This window comes from Megascapheus bottae, chromosome 8 (genome assembly GCF_031878675.1).
Source record: "Megascapheus bottae isolate mThoBot1 chromosome 8, mThoBot2.hap1, whole genome shotgun sequence".
NCBI lineage: Eukaryota > Metazoa > Chordata > Mammalia > Rodentia > Geomyidae > Megascapheus > Megascapheus bottae.
In genome coordinates this window covers 2,419,330-2,431,403 of record NC_143516.1, presented here as the reverse complement: position 1 = coordinate 2,431,403, position 12,074 = coordinate 2,419,330, and the positions used below count along the sequence as shown (strand labels likewise).

General features: G+C 44.2%; 1 protein-coding gene across 1 annotated transcript in view; it reads right to left on the bottom strand.

The window, feature by feature from the left end:
• The window catches only part of Pde10a (phosphodiesterase 10A), a 145,892-nt gene that overhangs the window by 14,255 nt on the left and 119,563 nt on the right, over positions 1-12,074 (bottom strand). The window contains exons 13-17 of the mRNA XM_090337849.1: positions 9,981-10,167; positions 4,314-4,456; positions 3,397-3,480; positions 1,563-1,713; positions 226-381 (exon numbers count right to left, since the gene is read on the bottom strand). Of these exons, the coding sequence (XP_090193975.1) occupies positions 226-381; positions 1,563-1,713; positions 3,397-3,480; positions 4,314-4,456; positions 9,981-10,167 (721 nt within the window). The remainder of the gene's footprint in view (positions 1-225; positions 382-1,562; positions 1,714-3,396; positions 3,481-4,313; positions 4,457-9,980; positions 10,168-12,074) is intronic.

Genomic DNA, 12,074 nt, shown 5'->3' with positions numbered 1-12,074 from the left:
TGGTGAGGTACGATTGTGTCCGCTGAGGACTGAACCAGCAAGCCCTGAACGTGGTAGACATTTTACCTGGCTACAGGACCTACGTGTGTGTGCGTGTAGGTGGACACCGTTGTTTACAGCAGAGGGACTGGTGAGGCCCTTGGCTTGGCACCTGATGACTTCGAGCCCATCCACAGCATGCAGGCGGGGCCCACCCCTCCCCAAGGAGGTGGCCGTGGGCCTCACCTGCAGGATGGACACCGTCTGGGAGAAGTGGTGCTGCTCCATGGTGGAGGTGGAGTACAGCGCGGCCAGCGGGTGGTCGAACTTCTGCAGGTAGCTGTTGCTGAAGCCTCTGTGGTCCAGGTCGTGACACAGACAGGCTATCAGCAGCCCTTTGCGCTGGGAAGGGTGCAGGGAGACATTGAACACAGAGCCGCGCAGGAGGGAGCCCTGGCACAGGCGTCTCACACGGGCTCCTGTCCTCATATCCAGCACCCTGACGGACCGTTCACATTTCAGTGAACCTAACTTTCTCTGACCCCTTTCTGTTTTCTTTTTGTCTGTATATGGACTGGACCACCAAATCCTTCCTGTGTCCACTCTCACTGCCAAGTGCTCCAGAAGACAAAGCTAGGCTGCACGAGGGGGGACAGTGTGCACTCTAATTCCAACAATGCCACGCTGAGTCCCCAGGAGGTGAGAACTGGGAGAGCCAAAGCCGGGATCAAGTATTCCTAGCAGGAGGAGGAAGGCAGGAGGGAGGAGTCAGGAGAGGAAGCAGAAGGGCGGGGATGGTCCTCCAGAGGAGAACGAGGACAGGGAGGACAGGTGAAGCTGGGGAGGACAGCATGCTCTGTGTGGAGGGCGTGTTGTGAATGGAGGGCGTGTTCTGGGTGGAGGGTGTGTTCTGTGTGGAGGGTGTGTTCTGTGTGGAGGGTGTGTTCTGGGTGGAGGGTGTGTTCTGGGTGGAGGGTGTGTTCTGGGTGGAGGGAGTGTTTTAGGTGGAGTGCTTTTTCTGTGTGGAGAGTGTGTTCTTGGTGGAAAGCATGTTCTGGGTGGAATGCGTGTTCTGGGCCCAGGCAGGACCATGTGTTCTTGGTCCCTGGGCTCTCGTCCTCAAGTCGGTGGGGACTTGTCTCCACCATCCAGGACATGTGATCGGGAGAAAGTACTGGTCCCTTTATACCATGTCAGAAGACTTCAGCTTGCATTGAGAAGAAAGAACTACAAAAACTAGTGTTCTCAATCAATGGTAGTGTAATTCCTGACAATGTGTCACACTATCTTTCCTTGTTGTTCTTCCCAGGAGCTTAGTCTGGCCTCAAACTTGTGATTTTCCTGCTCAGCTTCTTAAGCTAACCTTGGTGAGGTTGACATTTTGATAGCTATGTTTATAGAATGAATACACTAAACAGTCAGTGGTGAAACAAACAAACTGTGTTTCTGACCTTACAGAGCCCAAAGCTGTGCTCGGGCCCTGTGCCCTGAATGGGTCCACGGCAGCGTGCTGGGGCCGGGACGCGTGCCGAGGCCCCCCTCCACCTCTCGGAGGCCAGGGCGGCAGAGGGGGTGGCACTCACCTCCAGGTCGGTGAAGAGCTCGTGGTTGTTCTGGAGTATGGCGTACATGCAGTGCGCCACCGTGACCGCGTGCTTCCAGTTGTGGTAGGGGACCCGCCGGTAGTTCTTCTTTACAGACATAATGAAACGACACAACTTCTCCAGGTCAAAGCTGCAGAGAAGAAGAGGTCATGGCTGAAGTGGCCCATAACGTGTGGCACCCCGGAGAGTCCGCCCCGAGTCTGCTTGCTCACCCACTGGCTGCATGGTGGAGCCAGGGTCCTGCCACCTCACCCACAGCCACCCTGTCCTCCTCCTCCTCCTCCTCCTCCTCCTCCTCCTCCTCCTCCTCCTCCTCCTCCTCCAACGCCAAAGAAGTTGCCTTCCATCCCAATGCCAGCTGTCCCTCCATGGTTAAAGCACCAGCTTCCACATAGACGACTGCCACCCACCTCCATTGGCTGTCTAAGAATTCTCTGTGCCCTGCAGTGCTCAAAAGGCTCCAGAAGCACCTGCAACCACCATTCTTATTCTGAACTAAGATTTTCCAAAAAGCATGCTTGACTCACAAACTATGGAATATATATCAGGAAAGTTTTCTAGATGAGCTATTACTTGTCAAAGTCAATACACATTATCAAGTGGAAAATGATCATATCCAAATAGTGATACAACATAGTAAAGAGTGACATACACTTTTACTATGGTCACCATATTTAATTTTTATATTTCATGAATTTATTCATACTTGAGATCCTTTTCATCTGCCAAAATACATTTAAGGCAGCTTAAGACAACAGTCAATACAGAAAGGATCTCTTTGAAACAGTAAGGAGACCAAGAGCTCACAGAAATTTAATCAATATATAACCTCCACTGAAAACTTGAAAATCCTTGAGTAAAGTGTGTAAGGCATGTGTAAGAGTTCCAGCTGATCAAACTATCAACTAATACCTACAAAATAACTGGAGTTAGCCATCTGTAGTGCACCTTTTCAAAGGGGAGATTTACAGTCATGAAGGAAAAGAAAACAGAATTTAAGAGAAAAAGCAATTAAGTTGTAGAGAAAAGAAGAGGCTATAAAGCATTGGATAACTAAATGATTTTTTTAAGCCAAAGAAAACCATTCTGGATATTTGAAATTTGTAATGTATCAGACATAAAGCTACAACATCCTTGAGACTGGCCAAAGTAGATGGAGAAACATTGTTAACAAGTCGAGCTACAATGACTGAGACAGGATCCTATGTCCTCCCTATGTTGCTCATTCTCAAATTGATTCTCACTTGCTGAAGCAGGAGACTCCTTTATCCCTAACTAACAGATGCTGTGTGTACATTACAGCATTCTCAGTACAGCTTCTTTCTTTTCTGCCAGTCCTGGGGATTGAACTCAGGGACTCGAACTTGCTAGGCAGGCACTCTACCAAGTGACCACACCTAAGCCCTTTGCACTTTATTTCTGAGGTAGCACCTCCTCTTGGTTTTTGCCCAAACTGACATGAAGCCATAGTAACTGGACTTATGGGCCTACACCGCCACTTCTACCTTTCAGCACATTATTTAAAACATCATTTTGCTCAGTGCTGCACCTGGCTTTCTCCATCTATCCACCCTGGCCGTCTGTGGCACCTCCTAGATGCTGGTATTTGAGTAGGAAACAAGTACATTTCCTGGGCAGGTAAATGTGTAGGGAGACTGAAAAGCCTGCAGATTTATCCAGTGCTAATTCCACCCCTTTTCTCTGACTACTTATGGTGGTGCCATAATTGAATAACGATAAACACAGAAAGTAGTGTGGCATCTCGGTAAGAGGAGGAAGAGGTCACAGCACAGAAGTCTTAGGCCACTTGTACCAGGACGTCCCACAGGACTGGTGAATCATATAGACAAAAATCCCTGGCCACATAGTTTCAAAAGGACCAATGTCAAAGTGGAATCTGAAATGAAAAGAGAATAAATGATCATTAAACACAGTATGACCAAAAATCGTATATCACTTTTTGTCTACCAAGAAGCTAAGGTGACACCAGAATGCCCTCGTCCCCTCCTGCTGTGGTCTTGTCTTTTGGTAGTAAGTAAACCTTTCGGGAGACTCCATGTTTCCCAGGAACTCAGCAAGGCACCGATTCATTTTCTACTAAACAAACTTTTTAATAAGATTCTGTGGTTGCTACCAGAATCGTAAAAATGTGTACTGAACAGCTCATAAAGAGGGAAACCTTAGCAGAAATGTTTTTCTATCCTATTTTAAATGAAATAGAAATCTCAAAAGTATAATTAACCCAAGTTATGACATGCAGACCATTTTTATTTATTCATTTAACCACTATACTTCAGCTGTAATAAACAGCATGGTAAATATCATGTATTTCAACAGAGCTGGCAAATGTCAGCTCATGATCATTTTCCTATACAAGTAAGAGCGTTCAGGCTTGCACTTCTTATGGGCATACAAATTCTCCCATGTCCTACCATCCTCTTGGAAACAAGAGGTGAAAGTGGAACTAATCATTACCAGGTTATTGAATTTAACCTGGAATTTTAAATTAGAATGGGGAAAAGAGTTTATAAAAGTGATACAAAGTGTCATTCAAGTATTAAATATGACCACGTAGGCAGAAGGCAACAGCATCACCAAACCCTGCTGCCATGGAGCTTGGCTCACTGACAGTTTCTGAAGGTGATCAGGAGGGCACGGCTGCCAGCCCCGCTCCCTAGCCTGTGTGCTCTCCTTCACTGCTGGCGGAGCCCGGTCCACGCGGGTGCTCACAGTTGGATTTCCTTGCAGAGGCGGCCCGGGAGGGTGAAGTGCATGAGGCCCTGCCACTCCTCGGCCGTGCAGATGCTGTGGTAGGACAGCTTCTCCATGGTCACCCTGTAGATACACTCCGAATGGCGGATCCGGTGGTACATCTGCACGGCAGAGGAGGGCGCTACGTTAGTGAGACCACGGGTGGCCGTTTTTAATTTGAAGAAGCAGTTTTCAATAGTGTTAACCTTTTATTGTAAGAGATAAAGCACAGATGGTAAAACAAGATGTTTTAACAAACGTGTTTTTAAATAACAGCACCGTAATAAAATACTGTATTGTCTATAAAACTATTTAATTTTGTGAGCAGGACCTAAAGGTCTGGACAGCTTGATTTCTAGTACTTAAATGCTCAGCTACATCCCTCGTGAAAGATATACTCAAACTTACAAGTATGGGAAGCCTTGCAAAGTGAATCAAGGCAGTTGTTTTCACCACAATTACAGTTTTATTTCTTAACCACTACAATACGTTTGGTGGAAATTCACATAAATTTCTATTCACCTTGATGTCAATCATTTGATCCTACACACGAATCAGTTTTATATGTAATTAAAATGAGCTTAAAAATCAAGAAAACTACTGAAACTGCTCATAAAGATTTTTCTATCACTTAAAACCTTTCAGATTAAAAACTTATTTAAAAATTCAATTTAAAGGGGCCGGGAGTTTGGCCTAGTGGTTGAGTGCTTGCCTACCATGCACGAAGACCCGGGTTCGATTCCTCGGTACCACATACATAGAAAAAAAGCCAGAAATGGTGCTGAGGCTCAAGTGGTAGAGCTCTAGCCTTGAGAAAGTCCAAGGACAGTGCTCAGGCCCTGAGCTCAAGCCCAGGACTGGTAAAAAAAAAAAATTCAATTTAGAGTAGGAAGAGATGAAAGGAGAATGAGCTGGAACAAGGAAAGAATGCATAGAATGCTGCTATGTTTCTGCTGAAACTTGAAACGTGAATGGCCTTAACCTGAGAACAGAAGGAAAAATTATCAGCTGGAATATAAAAGCATGAACTAAATATATGCTGCTTCGGATACTTTTTTTTAAATGTAAGAACATACATGTATATAAAAGGATGGAATAGATAAAGCATTTACCACCAGGTTAAAAAAAATGGCTTTACCAATATCAAACAGGTATTCAAATCTCAGACTCACTGCTGGGACAAACCATGTTTTGAATGATAAAGGGGTCAGAAGGTTAAGGAGACAAAGCAATCTTGATGCCATGCTCCCCATGAGACATCTTCAAAATGTGTGAAGTAAAGGCTGAGGGCACAGATAAGCAGACTGATGCATAGTGAATTCTGGCTTCAACACACTGCACCTTTATAACAGTCCTTTCAACAAAGTGACCTAGCCAAAATCCTAATCGCTATTTCTACAGGAAATCAAATGGAAATGGCAAGGCCCAGGATATCCAAAAGAACTCTGAAGACACCAAATGAAGAGGAGGAATTTCATTCCCTAAAACCAATACTGAAATGTTAATCTACCAGTATGGTTCATGGTATCAAGAACATAAATAGATCAAGGGAACAGAATACACACACACACACACACACACACACACACACACACACACACACACACACAGCTGGTTTCCAGCAAGGACACAAAGGCAAAGGAGGAATGTTAGTGTACACAACAAGCAGTTCTGGAACCATTAACCTCCCAAATGTAATTAACAAGTTTTGAGACTTCCCTAAACCACAGACTCATTTTGACTCCAATGGTTAGACCAAGTATAAAACCTGAAACTATGAAACTTCCAGAAGAACACAAAGGAGAAAGTCTTTGTGACTTGGAAACACAGGGCTTCAATACAATGCCCTCAGCAAGACAATGAAGGTTGAATGGTCAGATTTCCTCGGAAGTAAAACCTTTGCTCTTAGCAAGAGATTGGCATGGCAAGCCAAAGAGGGTAAGCAAATGTTTGCATGTGGGTCTGAGGAGATGAAGCCTCTAGATACACAGATTGGCCCACAAAGCAATTATTCAATATAGCTGTTCGGAAATCATCCAACATGGAACTCACCCGCCTGCTCACTGAGGAGTGTATAATTCATAGTCTAACCATGCAACCGAAGACTACTCCATAACCACAGGATTGGTTCCAGATTAACTGCAATTTCTCATTATCTGTGACTCCTTCTAACTTTATAATGAAGCTGCCAGTAAAAGTAAATGTAATACTTTTGAGAAAGTATGGGAAGACCAACTTACATGAAATTCTTATAAAAATATACTAATTATAAAATAGTCTAACTTCTGCAAAAATAATTTTGGCAAATTTTATAATTTTCCTATTTGCTATGAGTTTTAATATTAGTAGCAGACAATGAAATTTTATGCAGCCATTAGAAAGAATAGTAGTATGTCATTTGCAGGGACATGGAGGACCTAGAACAAACTTCATTATGTGAGGTAAGCCAAGCTCAGAGCGACAGATGGCACATGTTTTCCCTCATCTGGGGAAGCTAGGTCTAAAATACACCGAGACATGGTAAGTGATGCAGATCTCTAGAATCCACGCAGAGAGGCCAAAGCAGGTCCCTCTCACAGGAGGAGCACAGAGGCACCAGGCCTCTGAGCGTGGAAAATAGTGCTTACTGAAATGAACTCTAGGACTGGGCACGAGGCGTTTGCTCTTTGTTGTTGTTTTCCTTTCTTTTTTGTCTTATTTATCTGTCCTTGGGAGATTATGGGTTTCCCTGGAGAAGACCAATCACTGCTATTGCTTCAGTGTCTTTCAGTGGAAATAAAAGCAAAGACGGAGCATCCTGATAGCCCTTGTTGGTCCTCACCTGTGAGTCAGAATCTATTGCTTGTACTTTGGTGCCCTTGTTAAGGAGCTCTGCTACAAAACTTCCCAGATGTAGCGGGGACTAGTAGCAGTGGTCGCCCAAGTATGGGAGTACAGCAAAGTCTCTCTGTTCTGGGCCAGGACGTCACAGGAAGGCCTCTCTGGGTGCTCGGGACTCTCAGTGGAGGCGGGTGCCACACAGGACCCGGGGTTCACTGGAGGTCGACGTGCGGGCGTGGGGTCGTGCCCGTAGGAGACACGACATGGGAATGCTGGGGCTCACGGTGGAGGGTCACTCAACCCACGCTTCTGCCCACCACACAGGGGCCCTTAAGCCTGAAGGACTGCCCACCTCCCACAACTCGCTGCCAGGTTTCTAAACGTAATACGGACCCAAACTTCTCTTCTAACACAAATTACATGTGTGTATTTGGACATCTGTTGGTCCTAACCTGACTCAGGCAAACTTATGATGTGATTTTTAAATGTTTCTTACTTATAAAATTCTCCCATGTTTAGATATTAGACATACATGTTTGCTTCCGTGTACCTTGGCTCTCCTGGAGCGCATACTTGGACAGTGCAAGTTACCATGCCATTTACGTTTATTACTGAATTACTGTGGCTCAGACTTTTACAGACATGGTTCAGCTCTCAGGATGCTGTCACATGCACAGAGTCGTCAGTGTTCTCCACTCCAACTCTCTCACCACGTCATCCATCCTGCTGTGGCCTCTGCCTATGGTGGGTACAACTAATGCCTTAACTAGAACTCTTTATTGAGTGGGGGGGGGAGTCATGGGGTTGAACTCTGGGCCTGGGCGCTGTCCCTGAGCTCTTCAGCTCAAGGCTAGTGCTCTACCCCTGGAGCCACAGCACCACTTCTGGTTTTCTGGTGGTTAATTGGAGATAAGAGTCTCACTGACTTTAGTGCCTGGGCTGGATTTGAACTGCAATCTTCAGACCTCAGCTTCCTGAGTAGCTAGGATTACAAGTGCGGCCAGCTGTCATGGACTTTTAAACTGTCTATATACACAGTTTTTAGGACTTATTCTTCCCCTCTCCCACCTCCCCCCTCTCTCTGCTCTCTTCCTTCTCCCCTCCTCTCTCTACCCCCTTTTCTTTCCTTCCCTCCCTTTCCTCTTTGTTTCTCTCCTCCCTCGCTCCCTCTCTGTGTATATAACCTTATCACTTGAGAGAGAAAAACTCTGTATTTTACTCACAAAATTTTAAAACTCTTAATATGTATCTGAACATATTATTTATATAAGAAGAGTATACTGTAGTATATTATACATATTGTACAATAGAGAGATACATCACTATTATTATATCAAATAAGTTTTTCTTATTATAGTGATTTTTATCTCTCCCACTTGGTGTCTGGCTGTTGAATTTGGGAATGAATGAAAGTCCAGCCACGTATTGTCTAGGGGCCTCTCCAGTCAACTGATGCCATTTGAACATTCCTCTTTAAGTCAGAAGGAATAGAGCTATCCTCTTCTGAAGAACTCCCTCTTCCAGATCAGAGATGGGACTGCTATGATGAGTTTGTTAGCTTCTTGCATTATTCCCAAGTGTTCTTTAAAACTATAATACATGAGTAAATTAATCTTTCTGAATGGTTATTTTCCACTGGTAATACTTCCAAAATGAGTTAACTTAGCAAATGAAATTCTGATATTGTCAATCAAGAAGCATGTCTGTGTCATTTGATAAAAGGTAAAGATAAATAAATATGTTTCAATGGCCCATTTGTCCTGACTCTTGGGCCGGTATTTTCACATTGTTATTATTAAGGTGTTGTACAGGCCTGTTACTCAAACAAGATCCACACTATAAAACACCCATCACATTATCTTAATAGTGTTTTAACACAATATTAAGAATATAACTTATTCAAGATTGGAAATAAGACCCAGCAATTATGGGCACTTTCACCGCACAAGCTTTTCCATATTAATGGCCATGGATACTCATGTCTGTGCTACAGAAAAAGCAGAACTTTCGAGAAGAACCATAAGCCTAGAGGTTGTTTAGCTGGCTGCCTGGGGCAATGCATTCGGCTGGGGCCTTTTCCTAGTGCCGACTAAAACTGGCTCCACAAATGAGGTGAGTGCTGGAGGGCGCCGGGCCAGATCTGGGCCTGCAGGCTGGGGAGTGGAGTTCAGCACGACTCATCTAAGAAACCACTGCAAACGCTGCGCCACTACTATCCCAGAGCAGCGTTATCCTCTCAGCGTGGGCTTTACTGATGTTTGGATTCAGGTTTTTGTTATGAGACAATTAACTGGTTGGCTGAAAAACTTCTGAACTCATTAGGCTAGTTCCTAAAAATATAGCTGTGCTTCAGGTGACATTTACGTGTTCTTACACCTGAAGCTAAATGTTCAGTCCATTTAAATTACAACCAGACAAGAAGAAGATGGTGTCCCCCACCATTGTGAGTGAGATTTCAGAATACCAGCTGAGTCTCACTTTAGTCTTCACTCAACAGTGGAGGACCTGGGGTTAGCGAAAGCCATCCCTTACAGGTCACTGCAGGGGCCCTTGTCCCTCACGGAAGCTCCCTGGAGAGCAGGAACACTGCGTGCTGCTGTGGCTTCACGAAAGACTCTCAGGTGCAGTGCAGTGAACACACTGAGGATTTGGTCCTGCACTTAAACTTCACTTCATAGTCAGTGCAGAGGGTCAGCAATTCATTAGTCCCAAGACATTTTCTAGAACGTGGACAAAGAGTTTGGAAAGGAGATGTACATGAAGAAAATGGCCAGTGACTCAGAAGGGTTCATGCTAATGTTGAGGGCGGCTTCTGTCAGCACTTACGTTGGCACAGTGGAGGGCCAGTGCGCAGAAGACAGCAAACATCTTGAAGTTGTTCTCGTCCGTCTTGGAGAAGGCACCGCCGCTGATCTTGTTGACCATCTGGACCACGCCGATCACGCTGCCGCGGCTCACGATGGGCATGCACAGGATGTTCCTGGTCGTGTAGCCCGTGTACAGGTCCACCTCTCTGTGCGGGACAGGAAGGAGAGGACGCATCCCGTCAGATCTCAGCTCAGCGCTGCGGTCCTGAGCACACACCGGCTTCCAGAGCCAGGCGCCACAGGGCCCCGGGAGCCTCTCCAGAACACTCCACTCCGCTGCGCTTGCTGTCTGCGTTCCCGGGAGTCTCTACAAGGCTTATCACCCAGCACTGGGTTTTTCCAGTGAGTTGGATCATAAATAAAAAAGAACGAAGTAGGTTCAAAGTAAAACACAGGAAACTTGGTAATAGGATATATTTCATTAAATGTGGTCAAATTATTGCGATAGGAAACTCGATACAAACCATTTAAATAGGAGTTTTCACATTAGAGTTTAGAGGAAGGGTCAGCAGACAAACACTCCACTGGCCACATAAGCTTGCCCTTCTATATTAAAAATAAATGAAGCTTGAAGGGGACGCGGCCACACTACTCATGATGTGACCCATGACAGTGATCATGTGACAACAAAGCCAAAAATGCTTATTAGCATTCTTTGGTAAGTTTTGTGAACTGAGTTCCAGAGAAATTGCCACTGAACTATGACACGGGAAGGGTTGTCTTCAGGGCACCTTCTGTGTCTCAGCTAGCAAAGTGAGACTTCCCATGCTGTGATAAAGATCTGTCATTGGGTCTGTGGCAGTCCTGACAGTGGTCTCTCTACCTAGTGGAAGTGTGTCTGGTCACTACGGGTGGACAACAGTGTTTGTTCACACCAGGCGCTGTCTGTGGTAAGCCACCCTCCTCTGAAGACCTGCACGGCGCAGAGGGAGGGGCCACGGAGACAGGAATGGCTGGATTCTCCAGAAGCTGCTCAGTTGTCTTCCTAGGGCTTGGACTGCAACCTCTGTACCCATTTCCCTACATCCTTGCCGATGCCAATTTTGAAACTCTCAGTCATTCACGCTGGGTAACAGTGAAGTCATCCTTACCTTGTCCATGTGTTTAACAGGTTTACATACATTTTCTTTGTGCAATGTCTGTTTAAATCTTCGTTTGTAAACTGTCTGTTAAAATCTACTCTTTTAGCTCAATTGGATATCTTAATAATGCTGAAAATTTTTTATATATTATAGACATTTTATCATGTATATATTTTGCAAAAGTTTTCTTCCAATCTACAGCTTGCCCTTTCATTTTCTTAATAGTCTGAATCATATATTTTACATAATAATCTTACTATAAGAACATTTACATGAAATAGTATCAATGTATATAAGGAAATGTACCCTCTATCTTATTAATATAATGTAACCCTTCTATTAATTATAATAAAAATATGAAAAAAGAACATTTACATTATTTTCACTAAGTAGTGAAATGCTAAGTCTGTTGGAGAAAATTAAAATTTTAGAATCACTTATTAATTGATAAAAATATCTTACTAGACCATACCTGTACTCATATACATATTAGGCATATTTGATGCTGGTCAATTAATTACCTGATAAAAACTTCCATTTGTTTACATATTTTTTCTCAAAACAAGTCAAATGTATGTAATTACTAAGCATTGTTGACAAAATATATGAAATAACATTCTCTAATAATCATGGCACTCATCTTGCAATTTTTCATCTCTACGTTTTACTAAACATAGATTATATAGTTTGGTTACTAGCTCTCCAAAGAAAGTCAAAATGAACTAAAAAGTTTTTATTCATTGCCTTATCATCTAACTTTAATAATAGCCAATAAAAGCTATGGTTTAGCTGGGCTCTGGTAGCTGAAGCCTGTAAGCTTAGCTACTCAGGAGGCTGAAATCTGAGGATCATGGTTCAAAGCCAGCCTGGGCAGAGAAGACCCGGTGAGACTCTTATCTCCAGTGAACCACTAAAAAACTTCAACTGTCACTCTGTCTGAAGTGGTGGGGTGGTAGTCTTAAGCACAAAAA